General features: G+C 41.0%; 2 protein-coding genes and 1 long non-coding RNA gene across 3 annotated transcripts; 2 read left to right on the forward strand and 1 right to left on the reverse strand.

Moving 5' to 3' along the window:
* Nucleotides 1-1,828: 1,828 nt before the first annotated feature.
* LOC125548300 (26S proteasome non-ATPase regulatory subunit 10-like) lies at nt 1,829-8,485 on the reverse strand. Its single transcript, XM_048711949.1, has 11 exons — nt 8,401-8,485; nt 8,253-8,318; nt 7,983-8,174; nt 7,723-7,854; nt 6,807-6,946; nt 6,200-6,283; nt 5,690-5,812; nt 4,381-4,482; nt 3,597-3,776; nt 3,433-3,512; nt 1,829-2,047 (listed from the first exon to the last, which is right to left on the reverse strand). The coding sequence occupies exons 1-11, from the start codon at nt 8,441-8,443 to the stop codon at nt 1,999-2,001; spliced, it is 1,191 nt and encodes a 396-aa protein (XP_048567906.1). The 5' UTR covers nt 8,444-8,485; the 3' UTR covers nt 1,829-1,998.
* A 9,472-nt stretch (nt 8,486-17,957) lies between these two features.
* LOC125548301 lies at nt 17,958-19,718 on the forward strand. Its single transcript, XR_007300980.1, has 2 exons — nt 17,958-18,284; nt 19,017-19,718. It is a non-coding gene; the product is annotated as an uncharacterized LOC125548301 (long non-coding RNA).
* Nucleotides 19,719-20,174: 456 nt separating this feature from the next.
* Nucleotides 20,175-21,344, forward strand: LOC125548302 (F-box protein At5g49610-like). Its single transcript, XM_048711950.1, has one exon. It carries the CDS (start codon nt 20,195-20,197, stop codon nt 21,329-21,331), a length of 1,137 nt encoding a protein of 378 aa, XP_048567907.1. The 5' UTR covers nt 20,175-20,194; the 3' UTR covers nt 21,332-21,344.
* Nucleotides 21,345-21,886: the final 542 nt, after the last annotated feature.

A 21,886-nucleotide genomic window follows, 5' to 3' on the forward strand; every position in this document is an offset into this window, starting at 1 on the left:
GTTCCACGGAAGGTTCAGATTTTTTGTTGGCGCATTCTTCAAGGAATTATCCCGCTAAAGTCAATCTTCACTAATAGGCACATTGGTTCAGATGGGGCATGTCCAATCTGCCATCAAGATGCAGAGGACATTCGACACCTCTTGTTTGATTGTGATCACGCAAAAGAGCTCTAGAGTAACCTGGGCATTGCAGATTTGGTGGAAGAGGCAAAGGAAATAGATAAATCCGGGTCTGTGACCATGGAGCACCTCCTTTTGATGCAAAATAAGCCACTGCCAATTAAACCAAATTTGAACATCAAGCAAGTACTTGTGGTGGGCTGTTGGTTCTTATGGTGGATTAGACGTCAACACACACATAATAGTAACCCTCCACCCCCATGTGATGGCATATGTCAGTCTTGGCAATTACAAACAATTTCTAGGAAGCTAATTATAAACCGAGTGGAGACAGGGAAAGGAGGTGGGTTAAACCTGGCCCTAGGTCTGTGAAATTGAATGTTGATGCAGCTTTCTTTGCTAATGAGGGATCAGGAGCAACATCAGCAATTATCCGAGATGAAAAAGGTAATTTCCTTGCCGCTCAGTGCAAAGTTATTGATCATGCGGCAGATGCTATTACCACTGAATCTTTGGCAATGTGTGATGGTCTAATACTCGCAAACTCTCTTGGATTCCCCCGTGTTGAGGCAGAGTCAGATTCTTTGAATCTTATCAATTTCTGTGATGGTCAATCCAGATGGTGGGATGCGGCGACAACAATATTCATGGAGTGTGTGGATGTTGCTTCTTCTATCGAGAAGGTTGTCTTTATGCATTGTTATCGCTCGTGTAATAAAGCGGCTCATGTGCTAGCTAATTTCAGTTACTGTAATAAGGTTTCTTCTAGTTGGACAGTCGAACCTCCGGACTGCCTTATGTCCGTGCTGGTAGATGATGTAATCCCTTTGTTTAATTAATAAAGCTAGCCATGATGGTCTTCCCTAAAAAAATTTGATAACTCTTCTCCTTCACCAAACTCATCGTCCAAGGCTCCAAGCTCCAACTATACTTGTCTATTATCCAAACCATCATGGAAGAATGATTAATTCCCCATGTATTATAATAATGCTTTATATCCTTTATCCAAATACATGCTAGATACTGCTGCAGGAGGAACTTTCATGAGAAAGCATGTCACGCTGGTGCAAAGAAACTTCTAGATGTGGCATGTTGAGTGATTAAGTGATTAATTTTTAGAAAGGTAAATTCAATCACCGAAGAAAAGAATGAAGAGCTTACAGAAAACAATCGATGAGCCTAAAGGTATGATTAAAGACATAATTTTTTTTCCTACAAATGCTTTCACTGATATTGAGATGAATGATTTCAACTTCATCGTTTGCAATGGTTATAATACTGGGTGTAAGAATCAAAACTATACTAATAATCTAAACCCACCATATCCTAGCAATCAAATAATTATAATAGCAGAGCTATCAACAATAATCACCAAACTCTAGGATAGCATCAAAGCTATTATACCGTGCAGACCAAGCAAAATAATTATAATAGCAAAGGTAGCAATGTTAAAGCCTATGCCTTTGTCGAGTGTGTGCACGGTAATTTGCAAGCACATAAAACGTTTAAGCATATTTGATGTCACAAAATTTCAGATTTTTTTATTTTGGTTTATTTTTATTTTTTTGATTTTACTGCTCATGAGGGTGTAGGGACACCCGGGAGCTATCACACCGTTCTCTTAAGTTTAACTAGAGGAGATTCATGGAGCCCTCCACCCTCAAATACATGGCAAAAGCAAATACATCATCACAACACCAGACAGAAACCTCCGAAATGCTTTAGCACTCATCACTTAACTTACACAAGGAGGATAATGATCCAAGAAGTCCATGTATCTTTCCCACAAGGCTACAAAATGTGTGCATGTGTTTGGAGCTACTGTATTTTCATGAACAGCTGTGTATAGATCACTTTTTTCTGAGCTGGGTGTATAGGTCACTTGGCCTTGGTGCTTTGAGACACCTTCAAGGATTCCATAGCTTTCCTGCACATTTCATGAACTGTTAGAGCTATGCTTGTTGCAAATGCAATTAACGCGGAATGTTGTGAGTACTTCTCAAAATCTCTAAAATCCTCATTCGAGGATAAAATCATAAAAGAGAACACTAGCAATGAAGGGAATGCTTAAAAGATAAAACTACATGTCCGACATGCAGAGGCATTGAAGGTTTTTTAAGTAAACGTCGATGCTTCCTAAAAGGAATAACTTAAACCGGCTGATTTCTCGCTGCGCCGTGAGGCGTCCGATTGAACAAGATCGTACGGAGCACTTCGCTTGCATGCAAACTCGCATGAGTTGGCCTGGAAGCACATCCACGTTCTCATGAGGCCCACCAACTGCCAACCTTATCTCCCTGGAGACCAGCATGCGTGAGCCACCTGTTTCGCATCTCCCCCAAAACGCGTTCTTCCTTCTTCGTCTCTAACCTCCCGCTCTCTCCGCCATGAATGCTACCACAGAACACCGGTGCTTCTGTGCAGCACGCATTGAAGTCGCCGGTGATTGCGATGCAGCACTCGTCGGTGCTGCAACAGCTGTCGGCTGCATCTGTCATTGCCGTGAGAAGTGGGGCATCCTCACCGGCGTTGACTGCTACAAAGCAACAAGGCGTGCGTGAGCTGCTGCAAGGCGGTCGGTGCAGCGAGAGACCGCGGCTCGTGCTGCAGCACATCCACGACTGCTGCAAGTCATGTTACGTCGACGGTCTGACGATGGTCTGAGAGCGGTGCTGCAATGGAGCATTGCCATGGGTACTTGCGTTGGAGCTTTTTCTGCGCTACACAATGCTTCCATGGAGCTCCAATGGAGCATCGACGTAGCCATGGTGCTGCGCTGTAGCTTTGCATGCATCATGCAGTGCTATCATGAAGTTGCAACTTCTACAGCACCGTCATTGTTGTGTGGGCGAGGGATGCAACGGGACTGTGGGCGGCGCTGCACTCATCGGGGTCGCAGCATCGCCGCTGCTGCGAGGTCGCCGGCGACAGCAGGTGCGTCAGTGCTTCAGTCGCCGGTTTTCTCTTTGCATCATCACAGTTTGCTAGGCGGGTGTCGCACCAGCGGGGGCTGCTGGATGCAAGACGAGAGGAGAAGGATGAATGGGTGGCTGAGTTGATATGATCTGACGGGCCAAATGCGCCTAATCGGACGGTTTGCTAGCCGGATGATCTGTAGCAGCCGCCTTCCTAAAATCCCCGAACAAACTTAAAATGGGATACAAAAGTCCAATCCTACGTTACACAAAGTTAAACTTTCAAGGTAACCATGTGATGTCATGAGGCAAGCGCTTCATAGACAATTAGCCTCCAGTGCAAGAGTTATCACCATAAGATAGATATGCTGTAACTGAAGGAAAGATAGGGTAATACCGCAATCCGTCCTCGATTTCAGCATTCCCTGGGTCCATCTTCAATACGTTCAGAAGCGCATCGCATGCACCCTTGTAGTCCTGATGATACGGGACCAGTTCAATGATTATGAAAGATTTGCAAAGCCGAAAGAAAAAGTCAAGCTGCTGTATTTTCTATCCAACCTTCAGTAACGCTAGAGCTTTGCTCTCCCTGTAGAAGGCCTTCGACCAATCAGGCCGCCTCTTTTTGCATTCATAAGCATCCAGTAAACTGAGCAAAGGCTTGCCTCCTTTGCCTATGTGAAGCCAGCAAAGGCTCCTGTTTGAGAACAACGTCGCATCATCAGGATCAAGCTCCAGTGCCTACATCGAACATGTTAAAACAACAGTTAATAGCAGATTACGTTTGTAAATTACAACTTTGTGAACACTGAAATAGGAACTGAAAATACTCAAAGAAGAAATACACACATTGCCGCACATATATGTACATATACAAGGTTTAGTTTACCTAACTTCAGTTCTAAATGGTTGTGCAGGACATTCATGCATGGATCAGATGAAAAAACCAGAAATAACAAGTTGGGAAACCAACACCATAAAAAATATACTTCTTCTGTAACACTTAAGCGAAGAGTTCAAATGCTTTGCAAGGAAATTTCTAGTCTGCACTTTAAAACATACGTATAGTTTAAGTTGCATTTCTTACCAATTTAATCCAGTTTACTACTCCCTCTGTCCCATAATATAAGAACGTTTTTTACACTAGTGTAGTGTAAAAAACGTTCTTGTATTATGGGACAGAGGGAGTAAGTTTGAGCCAATTGCATAAACTTCTAAAGAGTCAAACTGAGCATTATGACATGAGAGTGGACAGGAGTATCTGTGTAAGTCGTTATGATTTGCGCAGTAAAAAATTGGAGGCTGGAAAAGGATAGACGCTGAGAAATATGATGCCATAATGTACCATACTGTAGGCTTCTGCTGCAGAAAGAAAATCCTTTCTTGCAACTGCCTTGCTCCCTTGTGACTTCAATTCTGCTACTTTCTTTCTATCCACAGGCTCCTCCTGAATCATCAAGATTTAATCGAAAGTTGATTTGATGCATTGGAACGCATAATAATTCTAAAGCAACTATCTAAAACTGTGATGTAAAGATTTCAAGAAAAAAGATTGTTGATTTACATAGAAATCTTCTGCTCATCATTGCTATGATAGCAGATATAGTGTTTCCACATTCAAGTACTCATGACAATCGACTGGCAACCATGTTCAGTATTGTACTAAAGATTACTTGCTGCCCGCATTATCACGAATTGGCAATACTTCCTTTCAGTAACTACTAATATCAGCATTGCACATCCTACATCTACGCAACCTCGCTTGCCATGTCAGTCCACCCCATCTTATATCTTGTAAATACTCTTTAGCCAATTTCCACATAACTACAGGTAATCACCTCTTGTGCACAGTCGGTAAAAAAGGATTTGCCGAGAAATTTGTAACTCGGCTAATGCCATATTTTCTCCTGATTCATGCCTTTGTTTTGTTCCCGAAATATTTACAAGGCCAACAATGTAAATAAATGTCAAATAATAATACACTGCTCAAGCAGCAGTGCATGAGAACTGGACATACTACTTTTACATGACCTACCTTTACTGCACCCAAGTACTCCATGTCTAAGTAAGACACAAGAGATACCAATTTCTTTGAAACATTTCAGAGCAGCTTTCAGACAGGATATGCAACAGTGCCATTTCAACAACTTGATCTTTTCTTTGGTAGAATGAATGAAATAAACTGTATGAATACGAAATTATTTTGAGCCAAGTCATTAGCCAACTTGAGGAGGCATGCTGCTGACATAATCAGCAGATTTAACATTGATTTATGCAGAGCTAGTTATTCTGCTGATGCTCCAATCACACAGGGGATCAGGTCAGTTACAGGAAATAATTTCTACCAGTATCATTCCAGTCAGGAAAAACTATCACTGCAGGATGCATTTAGTCAAGCAAGCACCAACTTTTTGACAATTTATTTTAGAATATACTCCCTCCGTACTAAAGTTGAGTTACTTATGTTGGGACAGAGGGAGTACATGATAATGAAATAAGTAAATTTTGCAACAAAGTAGTAATATCACACTTCTGGTTTGGCAATTTCCTCTTGAATATACAAGATTTCCTTGAAGCAAAACTTGCTGCCTTGTTAAAAAAACTGCAAGGTTCAAAGTGCACGAGTACAGTAGCAAAGAGATAATCTTACTTACATCATTACGAGCACGCCATTCACCAGCAAACCCCAGTAGGCAATTCAAGCACTCCGCTGATCCATTTCTTGGAGCATCAGCTAAAGCGGTTAAGATAAAATCTCCATTGGCAACACCACCAGCCTATATGGGAAAAAGTTAATCAGTTCTCAAGATGTCTCAGTCACGCATCATATTTTTATGTGCAATTTCAGAAGTGAAATAGCAAGGCCAAGGCTACTTTATTTGCAAGCATGAAGTGAGTACTGGGATTTTTGCTTCATTGTCATCACATTTGTGGCAGCTAGTTGATGGTCACAGTTTCAGAAATAAAGGTTAAAAGACAGACACTGATAAGTGCACTGCAGGGCTAAACAGGACGGCATGCCATGTGGTAGCCTATGGTCACGAACCAAATCCCATGCAAACAAAGCTAAAGTTCACTAAGCTGGAACTTTTAAATGTTGGAAGCAAAAACACCTCCAATATACGATTCCAGGGACAGGCAAAGCTAAGTTAAAGTTATCATACCTGAATCAGGAGTTTTGCACATTTCACCGAGGAGACATTTATAGCAAAATAGAGAGGTGTCATACCATTTATCATCTTGTTGTACTGGAGAGAGACATTAAGCATGTTAGTTCCTACACTTATATCTATTGATACAAGGGATACAGGAAAATTAAACTACAGATAGAATGGTGAATACATAGAGCAATATTAACATGGCAAATTTCAGTAAAAACAGAGAGAGCAGAGAGAGCGGTTTCCATGGCATTGGAAAATGAATCAGAACATTGTCAACATATGGTTATGGAATATCTTGTGTTTAGTTCCTGGCCAAGTATTCACTAGTACACTTTATTCAATTCCAAATGGCACTTAAAAAGGAGGGACAATACATGATAGAGAATAATCTATTATGGAGATTTGCAAATACACCAAAGGAAAATTGTTCTCAGAATAAATTGTTCATTGCATAAAAGTTGGAGCTTGGCAAAACCAAAAATGATAGAACTGTACAACTCTGATGGAACCGTATTTCTTTGGTGAAGAGGAAACTACGCCTCAGACCAACTTTTTAGATTGCATACAATGCTATGAATGTTCAGGCAGAATTAGTATGCCATAAACTTACATCTGCATTGTGGCCAAGTAAAATCTTCATAGCACAGTCTTGCCCTTCAGTAGCAGCAATATGAAGTGGTGTCCCACAGCAAGTTACCGGGTCGGTGCAAGCTCCTCTTGCAAGTAATAGCTTTACCATTTCACAATATCCTGAATAAAGGAAAAACCAGGTAGTTATTACATAAGTGGACAAGCAATTTTAGCGATAATACATTTCTTTCCCGAAGCCTTGAGATCCCAGTTTATCCTCAGCGTGTGGTACAACAGTGCAATGAAGGGGAGAACGGTCAGAGATAATATTTACACTTGATAAAATGGAGAGGACCAGTAACTGTTTAAATCTTTGCAAACCTTGGTATTGATATATGCAATCATACTTCTTATTCTTAATAGACGAAACTGCCTTTCTCCAACACGTTCAAGAAAACAATAGTGCAAACTGGACTGTAGGTCCCTAGATTTGCATGTATCGTTGGAGCAGGTCAACGAGTTGGTGCCCCCACCCCCCCAAAAAAACCTATGTACACCATCCCTTATGAAAAGAGAAGGAGGATAACATGTATATTCAAGGGAAAAGGCTTTTGGACCTACTTGCTCCACTTATATGACTTTGAGGACACAAAATCCAATTTTGAAATTTATGGAGAACCTTGAAGCAATTGCGTCACAGAGAAAGGACCTATCATGCAATTTACTCTGGTGAATAACAAATACAAAGGCCACCGGACCACCCAAAAGATAGACCATCGCCCACATATAATGATATAAATTTGGATGTTTCTTTCAGCACAATTCAACCACAAGGCTCAAAGATAATTCACTTATTAGCACAGTAAAAGAAAACCTATCATGAATCAAGGGCAAATAGATCCTATGTGTCCACAGATGCACAAACAGAGATATGGTTCATGGACTTGGAGAGGGACCTGATCCAGCAGCAGAATGTAGAGGGGCAAATCCATTGGGGTCAACTCTGTCTGGATTGGCACCATGATCAAGAAGATACTTGAAAGTGCCCACCCTCTCACCGTACATAGCATGAATCAGAGGCGTTCTACCTGTCAATATATGACAATTGAATTTATTCATCAGAAACACGTGTTCACAGTGCGCACCAAAGATCAAGAACCAGACGTGCGTGAGGATGCATTTTGTTGACAGAGATCAGAGAAAGAGATGGGCCGACCTCCGTTGTCGACGGCGTTCACGTCCACGCGCAGCTCCTCGACCAAGTAGGCGCACATCTCCAGGTTCCCCCTGGCGGCGGCGAGGTGCAGCGCCCCGACGCCCTCCAGTGCCTCGTCGCCTCCTTCCACGGTCACCGCCTCCACCGTCTCCCTGAGGCGGCCCCTGCCCTTGTCCAGCGCCCTCGCGTGGCCTGCAACCCGTCGGATCACACGAAAATCAGAGCCCGTGCGCGCGCAGAGAGAGAGAGAGAGAGAGAGAGAGAGAGTACTCTTGAAGGAGCGGAGGTCGCCGTCGTACGCCGCCTGGAGGAGCATGCTCCGCGTCGTACCGCCGGCTGCGGTGCGGCGGGTTTGTTATTTGTTAGGTTTTTAACAAGGACGGGGTGATCAGGACAGAGGAGGTGCCGCGACGCTTACCGGGGAACATGGGAGCAGAGCGGCGAGGCGGCGGCGGCGCCATGGCGAGCGGTTGGTGAGGGTGGGGTGGTGGAGGAGTTGGTAGGGTTTTTGGGGTTGGTGGGGGGGGGCGCGGGGCGGGAAAGAAGGGAGGCGCACGCGCCAAGTCCGCGCGGGCGATATGGAAATGGAAATGGCCTCTGGATAAGTGTACGCGGAAATAATTTGCTCCCGCACCGTTGGTGTACACACGGATTTGTTCTAGAGAACCAACACGAGTTTTCTCATAAACTAGTACCTTTTTTTAGGTGGATTTTTTTAGCATCGTCATCCTTTTTTTCCTGGAAAATTTTCGGTCTATTCACCTACAATCATGATAGTACAACGAACACTAGACCTACAACCGAGTAGGACAAAACCTAGACCTACAACCGACGTCATGCACCTCTCCCGTCTCTGTGAAATCGGCCGATGTCGCGGAGTGGGTAGGGGATTGGGGCCGGTAGCAGGTACCTCTCTCGACTCTCAACGGGTCATGCATCGAGCTTAGAAGTTGGATGAAGTGTAATACCGCAAAGTGGTTACTAACTAAATCATACACATGTCCAAAATAGACAAGCAATACATGTCCAAATATCCATTTTCTCCACAGCAATACATGTCCAAAATCATACTCATTGATGGTCAAGTACAAGCTCTTCATCTTTAAGTCAGAAACATATATACCTTGGTGGTCTTCTGTAGGTTGCTCTTGAGGCTCTGGTTATCCTTCTTCGTGCACCTCCTCGCTTCTTCACGCTAGTTTCTTTGGTTCAAAACAAAATATGAATTTATCCAAGTTTCAAGTCATATAATCAATGCCACAATTGCCATATGCACTAAATGCAACGTATCAACAAGTTATCAAGTTTCAACATGGCAGCAAGTTACATATTCAAATAGTAGACATAATTTAGAGCAATTTGCATATATAACTTGTTTAAAATGGAGCTAAAGTTCAAAATTTACAAACTATACAAGATTTATACTTTTCTGCCTACAACATCATCATGCACTTTTAAACTGGATGAAACAGTGGGTTGGCAATATTATTATAGTTGAAAGTTGCATAAACAGGAAGTAGACATGATGCTGGTCAAATTTCATATATATAACACTTCGTCACATGAGGCGTGGTTGAATTTATATGAATTAAGCAAAATGCCTAAATGATGTTCAAACTCTAGAGCGAGCTCACGTCTGTTCATCACCCCACTGTGCCCTCTATACCAACCTTGTTGTGCATAGCATCCCGCTAGGAGATGTTAAGCGAGAGAAGGGAGGAGGGAGGAGAGGGGCGGCAGCGGCGGTGAGGACAAAGGGTCGGTGGTGGGAGGAGGGAGGAGGGAGGAGAGAGGAGGTGGAGGGAGAAGGAGGGAGGAGGGAGGAGAGAGGAGGTGGAGGGAGGAGAAGGAGGGAGGAGGCTTATCGAGGCCAGGGACGGCGACAATGTGGGAACGACGGCGACGATGGGAGGTGGAGCGGCTGCGGTGGAGAGAGTGAGGAACGAGCGGGAGGAAGAGGGTAAGGATGGCTTAGCAGTAGCGCATTGCACATGACCCATGGTACTGCTAAGCCCATTAGCTGTAGCGCTAGGTATTTACCCGATGCTGCTAAGCCACCCTTACCATATTTGCATATAAACTCTTTTTTAAGACGTGTATGAGGAATAGACACACTGCCAGAATCCCTGGTCATCCCGTGTAACCAAATTGTTTGTCCTTATAATGGAATGCTTGGGATGTTTAAATGGTATAATTTCTAGTGACATACTCCATGCTACTGGTGCTTCAAGGATGTTAAAAACCATTGGGGGCATGCTTATTTATTGATTATGAACAGTAATGGGCAAGGCTTGTCATAGATGTCTGCGTGAGTTTCAACTGTCCTATTATTCCCATGTGCAATGCCCTCGGACCTTCTTTTCATCCTCTTCCGGACTCACTCCCAGCACCACATATTCTAAACCTATGCATTGGCACATTATTGTTTCTCACAGAACATAATTGTGCAAGCCAAAAGGAAGAGGAAGTAGTACCTAATAACAATAGGAATATGAGGCACTAGTGAAACGCAAAGCTTGTTACCTCCAATATAGGAAAACAAATTGAGCTATAGGATCCCCTCAATATTCCTATTCCCACTGATCTTACATGCTCCCTTTATTCCTCTTCCCGGCTCACTCTTTATCCCTTAAACTACACAATTTTGACAATAGGAGGCTCAAACTGTTGAACGATGCATGTAATATTCTGAGAGGTATATATATACGGCGGTTTGGGACACCTAGGTGCCCAGGCTCCTTGCCTTTCCACCGTTTGATTGCATTTAGATGTGTGCTAGTGCAACGGGTATCTGTATTAATGCATTAATCGCTAATTGTATACCATAAATAAGGCTCATGCACACCATGCATGGAACAATTGAAAAAGGAAAGAGAATAACATGCATGGCGACGTTGCATATTTGGAGTCATTAATAGAAATAGGAGAGAGAAATCAGAAATAAATGCCTCATGATTTGTATACATTCATGTTCTTAGGTATATGGAATTTTTTTTTTCGTGCATGTCTTAATAGGAGGTATATGGTACTGTTATGTGGGACGTATTTTTTCAATATTATCTAATTTAAACAAAATGGTAGTGATGTGTTTAAGGAGAATAATTCATAGTTCACATATTAGACCAAATATCTCATGCATATCCATAAATTTCACATACCCACAGTTGTCTCGTGGCTGAAACATTTTCCGCTTTTATTATCAGATACCTATTAAAAAACTATCGTATAAAAATGCAATGCATTTTTTTGTCACTTTCGAAAAGCATTCCAAGGAATCGAATACCCACATATATTTTTAAATATTGTGGGTATGTCATATCCAATGCATTTTACATTATAAAAGTAAATAAGTGTGACATATTTAAAATATATAAAGAACAGTTGCCATATTTACAATATATAAAAAATGATATAACAAGAAAACTAGCAAAACTATCGACATGCCTAGAAATTATTAAACAACACAATAAATAAATAATGATATGACCATCAGTTCTTTTACACAGTAGAGAGTATGTGATACGTACGATGAATATATCATACAAAATGTCTATCTAGTAATTAGGATATAACGTCTATTTTTTTCGGGAATAGAATATAACGTCCATACAAAAACTTCCGACTCAATGTAAATATTTTAAGAATTGAAGGTATCATATACCCAGAGATGTTTAAGACGTTTAAGAAAATTACAAGTATTATATACCCACAGTATTCGACCAGACGTATGTGGGTATATTTTTTTCATCGAGCCCAACATCATGTATATCTCCATCAGTTCTTCATAGATAGTGGAGAGTATGGCATACCTACGTATATCCTTTGAGCCCAACGTACCATGTATCTCCAGCAGTTCTCCATACGCATGCCCTTTGATTTTGTATATTCCATTGGTATATCATTTCCATCTACCGTACCTTGGTTATATCAAGCATGTCGTCTCTACTAAGGTATATATTTTTATTTTGGACAGAATCAAAGGACGATCATGCATGCAAGGGAAGTTATGGATGAATGTATTGTTTGGAAACAAATGCATGCGTGCTAGTATCACATATGGAAAATCTTGCATGCAAAATTTAATGCATTTGAATCCGCAAGGCATTAATGAAAACCAGCTAGGTGCCCAGGCACTTAGGTGCCCCAATCTATTTTACCGATTGTTTTGGAAACCATGATATATTTAGTTAGTTTCCTACCCATTCTTCATGCAAGACTTTCCATAGTTACGATTTATTTTTGTTTCCTAATTATTAGGCATGCAAGACTTGCCATATAATAAATCGTATTAATTTTTTATTTTATTTGAACTGCTATGGTTATCTAATGTGCGTATTTTTGTTTCCTAAATATCTAATACATACCACTGTATATACTCAATATTTTTTTGAACTATTATATTTCATTTTTGTTTCCTAACTATCTAATATGGGTATCGAATACCTACTAATGAAATTATTTACATACGTGGTATGTATATACCCAATAATTTATTTTCTAACTATCTAATACTTGTATTGGTACCTACTGACGATGTACATACGCGGGTACGTATATTCCAGCTGCATAAAATATGGCTATATAGATACCCTGCTATGTAAAATATACCCAATGAACTCCTAGTATACCTTCGTAACAAAAAAAACTCCTAGTGTATCCACATACTTTATATGACATGCTCACATAAATCTTCTAGTATATACCCAACGTACTTAAATAAAACAGTATACCCAATGTGTCTGCACACGTATATACCTGGCTATATGAAAAAGTGTAGAAAACTGTTGTAGGTATTCCTGTCAACGTATATATACAGTAAAATATGGCTACATATATACCCGACTACATGAATTATGGCATGCATAGGTATTTGAATAACCGGGGTACAAATCTCACATCCGGGGTATGAAGAGAAGTATGATTGGTACGCACATACCCAAAAAAAATATCCATTTTGGAAAAAGCTTGAAGACGTTCATGTGTATTTTCCCATGGAGACAAAAGATAACCATACCTTCTGTTCCCAAGACAATCATATACGTATGTATCTAATTATGTATATGACTTCCTATATTTATGTAAAAAGAAAGAAATGCACGTATAAGAAATAAAGTTGGGCACGTACCATGCAGCATGCATGGTCTTAATGGACCATTAATTGTTTTTTTTTCTCTATCTTGTTTAATCTAGGCATTAAGTGTCCATATGAAGCAATAATTTGTAATAATTCTTTCCTAACATGGTTGACCCATCAGTGCTAATACTAATTACACATGCACACATCTCAATGTACTATTCGTCACCCTGGGTGAGGAATAGTTATTTTTCACCCCTCTCTATTTTACGATCAATGCATCGTAATTTTACGTTCCGCAAGTTTTGTCTTATTTCCGACGCAAAAAGAGACCGTAAGAAAATATATAACCGCCGTAAAAAATATTTTATGTTATGTGAAATTACAAACGTAAAAATATAGTCTAAAATACACATAAACTGCAAATTTTCTTGTCTTATGACCTATATTTTTATTTTCTTATGTCAAATTTTACGTAGTGAGTCAATAGAAATGTAACTAATTTAAATTCCAAACGTAATTTAATTATGAAATGATCGTAAGATTACCTCGGGTGAAGAAAACTTATTCTGCACCCTGGGTGATGAATAGAAAACTTATTCTGCACCCTGGGTGAAGAAAACTTATAGCCTAGTGTGATGAATAGTTACCACATAGCAGTCTTATTTCCATGCACTATCCATTTCTTGGTTCACTGGTGGATCATTAAGTGTCAAATTCGCATGTATTTAAATTCAAGTTAATCATGAAGTAACGGATTTAATAATGTTAAGTTCTTACTGAAAATAATTAAGCAAACCATGTACCGTGTATCTGTATGTTTACCGCAAGGGGTGAGAGGCCTATCAAACAATGTGGTAGACAAGCAAACCAATCCATCTATTTGATTTTCCAAAGAAATATAGCCATCATTCCTATGAAGAATAAAAAACTTATAGGTTGTTCTTTTTTTGTTCATGTGTTTATCAAAAATTCAATGTATCCATTGGTTTGGCATGAACATATTTATTTCCGTTTTGTATGCATATGTTGAAGCACATCGACGCAATTAATTCAAAACAAGAAGAACAACTAAGGGCATTGAAGATTGTTAGGTACTCGTGTCTTAGCTTGGTCTTTGATTCACCACACTATATAGGAGAATGATATGTCAAGTATCTTGGTGTACTGGAGATTAAGCAATCATTGTCTTCTCATTAGAAGTATGTACAATGTTAGAAGCTATGCATATGTATTCTCACTAAGAATATGCTAGTTTCTTTTATGCATTTACTTTTGATGCCCCATTACTCCATGTTATACCTAACTAGAAGTAGGAGTAGTTTAATTGGCCTAAATAAGTTTTAAACTAAGATGTTGCTCACACAACCCGAGTAATATTCGGATTGATTGATACATTGATTAATGCAAAGGTTGTGGGTTATCCGCCATTTGTTGGAAATAGTAATATTCACACTTTAAAATGTCTCTATATTACTCTAATAAATCCAATGCTCCCTTCATTTATGGGTTATTTAAGAGAACATATATTTTTCAAATGGGAGGAGTAAGGCAATCAATGCACATGTCTTTTTTCCAAAACATGTCGATATGCCATAAAGCCACCAATAAATCATAAGAGTAACTCATATGGTTTCTGGATAGCAACCGCTACAAGACGCAACATCTGCTCGAACTCGGCGATGACATATCTCCCGACACCACACGAGTAGGACAAAACCTAGACCTACAACCGACGCCATGCACCTCTCCCATCTCTACTTTGCCCGATATTGCATAGAGGGTAGGGGATTGGGGTCGATAGCGGGTGCCTCTCTCAACTCTCAACGGGCCATGCAGTGATGTAAGAAGTTGGATGAAGTGTAAGACCGCAAAGTGGTTTCTAATGGTGGTGGTACGTTACAGTCAAGCATCAACCATTCATTTTCTATTAGATGCGTGTGTACTTTTTTTTCCTTCCATACGTATTCCCACAATATTCCTTTGTATCTCTCTGAGTATGTCAACTGATGTTGCCTTGTCTATAGACCACAACACCACTTTTTGTCAGGAGGCAAATGAGTGAGTATGGGAGAGTGGCATGCTGGCACGTGATCTATCCCCACAAAAAGTTCATACATTTTAGTACATTTGTGAAAAAAAATAGATGGGCGATATCTTTGGAAACAAAATTCTTTTTCTGATCTTTTGTATATATGAATTCCTCATGACGAAACCTTTAACACAATACCAATATTGGATACATTTCAAACTATATTAACTTTCATTGTTTTAGTCATACTTCAACATATTCAAATAAGTAGAGTTTGAGAAACGTATTTCAATGATTTAAAAAAAACCCGATGGTTTCACCCATTTCAACAAACTGATTGCACTCAACTTCAAATATGTGAAATTGATTTCAACTATTTCAAGAAACAAATTTCAATTATTTGAAAATAAAATCACTCATTAGAAAAACAGATTCCACTCATTTCAATTATCTAATTTCACTCATTAAAAAAGATTTAAGTCATTTAAAAAATGCACTTTTTGAAACATGTGATTTTATTTGAAATGAATAAAATTAGTTTTATGAAACATTTGAAACTATTTTTTTAATATGTGAAATGAGTTACTTCAAATATATGTAATTTATTGTTTCTATGTGTCAAATGGATTATTTCCAACATATGAAACATATTCAATGTGTCTGTAAAGCAACTTATTTTAGTGTATCTAATATTTGTGAAATCTAAATGACATTAGTTATTTGACATGAGTGGAATTGGATTGTGGAAATAAATGAAATGGGTGATTTTTTTTGAATCAGTGAAAGCAGTTTTGTAAAATGAGTGAAATCAGTTTCTTTAAAGTGTTAAAATCAGTTTTTGAAATAAATCAAAACTAGTTTTTTGAAATGAGTGAAATTAGTTCATTGAAGTCGATGAAATTAGTAAAAGGGAAAAGATTAGCATCAACCGACTGATAAAAGCGCTGCATCCGCCGCTTGATGCGCCGTTGGATCAATTAAAATAACCAACCTTATCTTTTCCAACGTCGTTCTTCTTCTCACACATATTCCTTCCCAAAATCAAGCTCCCTCTCTCTCTCCCCAAGTCAGCTTCTAGCAGCAGCGTCACCCAGTCCTGGGATGGCCTCGCGGCTCACACGGGCACCGGTGGCCGGAGCGCCGAGGACGAGATGGTAGTTGTGCCTCTTGCAACATCAATCTCGTCGCTGTCCTGAGACAAGTTTCTGCAACAACCGCGTTGTTGCGGAACAATAGCGAACGACGACTGTGCTGTGCGGAACGCACTAAGAGATGTTGCAATTTTTTAAACATGAGTCTTGTTGCAGAAAATTAGCCGCGGCGGTAGATGTTGTTGTAATTTTTGTAACAAGGATCATGTTACCGAAATTAGGGAAGAGAGGGTTTTGCAACATGGGTCTTGTTGCAAGAAATTAGAGAGAGAAGTTTTTGCAACAAGTGTCTTGTTACAGAAAATTATATAAGTGGAGATTTTGCAACAAGAGTCTTGTTGCAGAAATACAAGGTTCATCGGATGGCTCACGAGACGGTGGATTTTGCGCCGAAGGACTAGTTCGCCCCGCGGACAGGGGAATCTGTTTCCGAAACTGATGTGTTGTTGCAGGACGTAAGGAGGTGGTCACGCGCGCGCGGTGGTTAGATCCGACGGCTATCGGGACGCTGATCCAGCGAAGCTTCATGCGGCGGATGTTTTCTAATACATCCGCCGGCCGACGCGTAGCGGCTCCCTTAGTAAAATGAAATAACTTAACTATCTTCTAATATGTGAAATTGATTGTTTCAATGTATGGAATTGTTTCAAATATGGAAGAGTGTAATGTGTATGAAACTGATTTCAAATCTAACTGAAACAATGAGAATAAGTTATCGAGATATATCAAAGATTGATTATGTTTTGAAGATCTTCCGGCTACGAATTCAAATGTGTATAAAAACTTGTAAAACCGAGATTTGGTTTAAAATATATCAATCACTTAAAACATGTCATTGAAATTACATAAACATATTTTGCATGGAGAGAGAATGGATGCAAGGGTCCTTCTCTCCACTCTCTTGCCCTCTCTCCTGTAAGAAAGCTGAGACGACTTGACAAAATCACTTGCATTTCTCTCTGCAACCTTGTGTATTGCTCATGAAAAGATCCCTCAGATTATAGCTATACAAAGCTAACATGAATCTCAATGCAGGTGATGGACGGCAGAGGTTTCACCAGTACATATCCTCACCACCGTTCAATTTGCCATTGTCTTTCATATATCATTCCCAGTATCTCTTGTAACTAATCCCTGTCTTCTATATAAAGCTAAGGTACGATAGCATGCCACCAAGGAAAGGATGATATCGGCAGGCTTCTATGGTATCAAACTGTCACAAGGAAATTCAATAAGAAACTGTCGTAAGGAAAATTCAAAAGCAAAAAATATTGTGGACCAACATATGGTTGGGTGGTTATGACAACAGTGGTATCCTCAGCCCATCAGAGCTCAGTCTCTCGGAGGTGTTCATGGGGATAGGGTGTGCAAGCGTGCGTTCATAGGGGTGATTATATGTGCGTATGTATGAGCGTTTGCGTTTGTACTGTGTTTAAAAATAAAAGGAAAAAAATCTGTCTTAAGCAGCTTTTTATACGGCAAAAGCTTGCAAACGAAGTTCAGCTAAGCCCAGCCCGTTTACGAGCTAGCCCAAATGATGCATCTGTGTTGAGATTGAGAAAGACCTGGATCTGACCTACCGAGAACGTATCCAGTGCAACGAGCCAACTCGTGCACCAGATGCGCCGGCTGCACATGAGCCGTCAGATTGGAATATGAGGGACAGGATCAATCAAAGATGTGGGTGCTGGTACATTTTGCAAAGGGGCCTTGAAGTGTAGCAAAATCGAGCCAAACAACCTCCAAACTCCACTTTGTGTCTTCCCCTTTCGCCATCTTCTGCACCACTGAACCAGGCGCTAGGTTCAGCTAGGGTTAGCAGAAAAATTGGGTGACTTGGCGTCTCCCTCTCCTCTTCCTCGAGAACTCCCTCTCCCTCTGGGACCGCCGGCGTTGAAACACCAGCGCCCAGGATCCAAACCATGTAGTTGAGCGGCGGCTCGGTGTGATTGCGCCTATGTAGCGACGCGAGGTTGTAGCTCTGTGGATGGACCGTACTGCTGCATAGGATCCGTCCATCCGCCATTACAGCTCAACGATCCGAGGTATGTGCACTGTATTTCGTTCTTATATTATTCATGGGCAGCCATATTGGTTCTTCTGATTCCTCCTCAGTTGCCCCAATTCGTTTGAACCCATTTCAGAAATTGGACAGTATGGGCACTGAATTTATGTACGAGATGCAACCATAATGGTGAAATTTTATCACTAATTACAATTGTTAGAGTGGAATATAGATGTGCTATGTCTGCTCTGATAATTAGTCAAGTACTTCGCTCAATTTATACTAAAGTCGTACATGAACGACTGAATATGTATGTGAAAAATGATTACCTGTGAGCCCGTGTACACGGCAAGAGTTTGTTCATTACTACCTTTTTTCTGTGATGTCAATTACTACTTTTTCCTGTGATGTGTACACGCAATAGTTTTTACGTGAAAAATGATTACCTAGAACTAGAAGCTCACATTTGCAGGCGTTTTGTTGAAGCATGCATATGATTGGTTTATCCAGTTCTGTATAATTATTCCATGTAACTCTGAATGAGCCTTACTGTTAGCTTCAGGAAGTTGATTGTATGACCTAGAAAGGGAATTGCTAAGCCTAGCTTCACATAGATTTCAAGATTTGATTTGTATTTATGTGTAACTTCATTTTGCAGACAACTGCTATACATTGTGCTCATGTGACTATTTGGCCAATTAGCGCAACCTTATTATTATGTGTATTGAGCACAATTCCTTTTTCTCATGTGTGTTGTTGCTCTGTACTGCAGCAGCAACAGCAGCATCTGAAACTTTGAAGATAAGTGAGAACATGTTCAGCATCATTCATCATCTGAAACTTGGAAGATAATTGAGAACATGTTCAGCATCATCATCTGAAACTTGGAAGATAAGTGAGAAGATGTTCATCTGTAATAGATATTTTTAGCATCATCATCAGAAATTCTTGCTCTGTACTTTAGCAAGTGAGACACTTCTAATAGACAAACAAGATTTAATTCTGCAAATATGTCTTAGTTTTTCAGCATTATAAAGACAATTGTTGTCCAACCAAATCACTTTTGATCTTAGCATGGCCTTGCCTGGATCGCTTAAGTTCTGTTTTTTTTCCTGAATTGTTCTTTGGACTGCAGGCTACCCCTTATATGATAGAATCATGTTTCTTTCTACCAGGCAGTTGTATTGTTCGTACTTGGAGTTTCAGAGCCAGTACATATTCAGTGAAGTGCAACGGGAACCAGAGGGGATGGCACCATGCAATCCATGATTAGTGTTAAGCCGTGAGTTGATGTAACTGGGGTTGGTTTGTGTGGTTTGGGTATTTTGATAAGCTTGCTCGTTTAGGTTAGTGTTAAGCCTTGAGATATGTTACCTGACAATCACACTTGATGGATACAGTTAAGCTATGTAATGTACGGTTGTAACTAGAAACCTCACAGATGAGTGTATCCATTAAATCTGTGTCTATTAGAAGAAAATCACTGTTTGCAGGTGTAGTTCGTTCAGTTTTTTTTGTTATATATACTCGTTGCATCAGTTCAAAGGTGAGTATTGCATGTGTAGAACAAGTGTGTCAAAATTTACTCTCACTACTAATGGATTGGTCACAGTAACCAAGACTACTGAAGAAAATCTCTTTTTAAAACTTAAGAAAATGATTTTTCAACTTGGTCAAACAAAAAAGTTCGGTTTGATCACGTCTCCGCAAACAACAGCAGGATATTTTCTGGCTCAGATTGGTACATCAATACAGGATTGGGCAGTACTATTCGTAGCATTCAATAATACTACAAGGTTCCCTTTGTAAAATGTACCAGCAGCCCAGATCCTGTCCCTTTGATTCCAATCTGACGGGTCATGTGCAGCTGGTGCATTCGTTACACGAGTTAGCTCGTTGCACTGGATACATTCTCCTGACCTACCTCCGCCGCCACCCAGCGCGGCGGCCATGGCGACGGCAGCAGCGACTCCTCCCCATGGCGGCCTCCCGGAAGAGGTCGTGGTATGGGAGATCCTCGTCCGCCTGCCCCCAAAATCCCTCCTCCGCTGCCGCGCCGTCTGCCGCGCCTGGCGCAGCGCCACCTCCGCCCGCGACTTCCTCGCCGCCCACCACGCCCGTCAGCCCAACCTCCCCATCGCCTTCCAGGAATACCACGGCGGCCAAAGCTTACTCGCCTTCGACAACCGGGGCGCCGCCGCCGCCCAGCTCCAACCCGTCGCCCGGCTTGACGACGACTCCAGTCTGGAAGCCTCCTGTGACGGTCTACTCCTCCTCACCGACTATGGCAGGGGTGTTCCAAGGTTCTGTGTCTGCAACCCGGCCACTCGTCAGTTTGCTTGCTTGCCGACGCTTTCTGGTTTCGTGCCTCTGGCTCTGGGGATGTATCGGCACGGCCCGACTGGCGAGTACCGAGTACTCGTCTGCCCGAGAGATGAAGATCCGGCGACTGATGCATGCTACATCTTCGCATTGGGCTCCGTCCATCCACTGAAGAACATCGGATGGCTGCCGGAGGTGGATGAAATGTGTTCCAGTGCTGTTCTCTCCCGTGGTAGCCTGCATTGGCACCTGCAGCAGTATGAGAGTGCAGCCAAAGTGATAATGGCATTCGACACCACAGCTGAGTCATTCCGGCGGATGCGTGGTCCAGTCGTTCCTAGCAGCGATGGCCTATTTGCTGGCATGTTTGAAATGGATGGCATTCTCGGCGTGGCCTGCTCTAATGACAAAGACAAAATCATTGGCATATGGATGATGCAGGACTACGAAAGCGAGATCTGGACCTTAAAATACCGCTTTGAATTGCCGTTTGAGGAGATCAAGATGCAGTGTGACATGAGGCAGGTTAGGGTGAAGCATGGCGATATGTTGATTGTGGTTGTGCCCGATGGCAATGGTGAGTTGCTCGTGCTATCACGATTTGGCAATGGGCTGTTTCAGATTAACATGGATGGCAAGTTGGTTGGAAGTTTCTACCGTGAAGACCTCTGTCTTACTCAACTTCAGCTCAAACAAACTCTTGTTCCGCATACATTCTTTCCGGCGCTAGAGAGTTATGTTGTGAATGCTCCACCTTTCATCTGAGGGCTGTTGAGTGAGTGGGTTCTTCTTAATGACCTAAACGTTTGTATCCTCATAAGCTACAATATGCATGAGTTGGACCCGTATGTTCCATTAGCTCCTTTGTTGATACATATAAAGTTATATGATCAAGAAACTGTTATTCTTATGTAGTTCCGTGCAATCTATGCTTGTTCTGTCACCCTTTCATGTTGAAGGCAGTGACTACTGTGCATGTTAATTCTAAAATTAGCAAGTCATTTTGATATGTGTTTCAAATATGTGCGAACTATTATATGTGATGTTTCTATTGTTTTGAACTGAAGGATTAGTTTACTCTTTTATCTAGTGGTCTTCTCAGTTCTTACTATGTGGCAATCTACCTGCCTTTTGTCTCTATATGTCTATAAGGGCTTGAAACACCGCACGTAAATTGAATAAATGACTGCATTTTGTACTCAACCTAGCAGTGAGTTCTGTTGTTATTCTTCTTGTTCAAGAATCCATTCCATATGGTTCTATAATGAAATATTCTGTTATAAATCCTACTTTCTGGTTCATCGTTTGGAATTATATCCA

This window comes from Triticum urartu, chromosome 3, assembly GCF_003073215.2.
Source record: "Triticum urartu cultivar G1812 chromosome 3, Tu2.1, whole genome shotgun sequence".
Classification (NCBI taxonomy): Eukaryota; Viridiplantae; Streptophyta; class Magnoliopsida; order Poales; family Poaceae; genus Triticum; species Triticum urartu.

What these genes read in the sequence shown, in the direction of transcription:
- LOC125548302 (XM_048711950.1), top strand. Translation starts at nt 20,195, where the DNA reads ATGGCGACGGCAGCAGCGACTCCTCCCCATGGCGGCCTCCCGGAAGAG.
- LOC125548300 (XM_048711949.1), bottom strand. Translation starts at nt 8,443, where the DNA reads ATGGCGCCGCCGCCGCCTCGCCGCTCTGCTCCCATGTTCCCCG. An exon ending in CGACCTCCGCTCCTTCAAGA is followed by an intron (nt 8,175 to 8,252) that starts GTACTCTCTCTC and finishes GACGGGTTGCAG; the next exon opens with GCCACGCGAGGGCGCTGGAC. An exon ending in GTGCAAAACTCCTGATTCAG is followed by an intron (nt 5,813 to 6,199) that starts GTATGATAACTT and finishes TTTCCCATATAG; the next exon opens with GCTGGTGGTGTTGCCAATGG.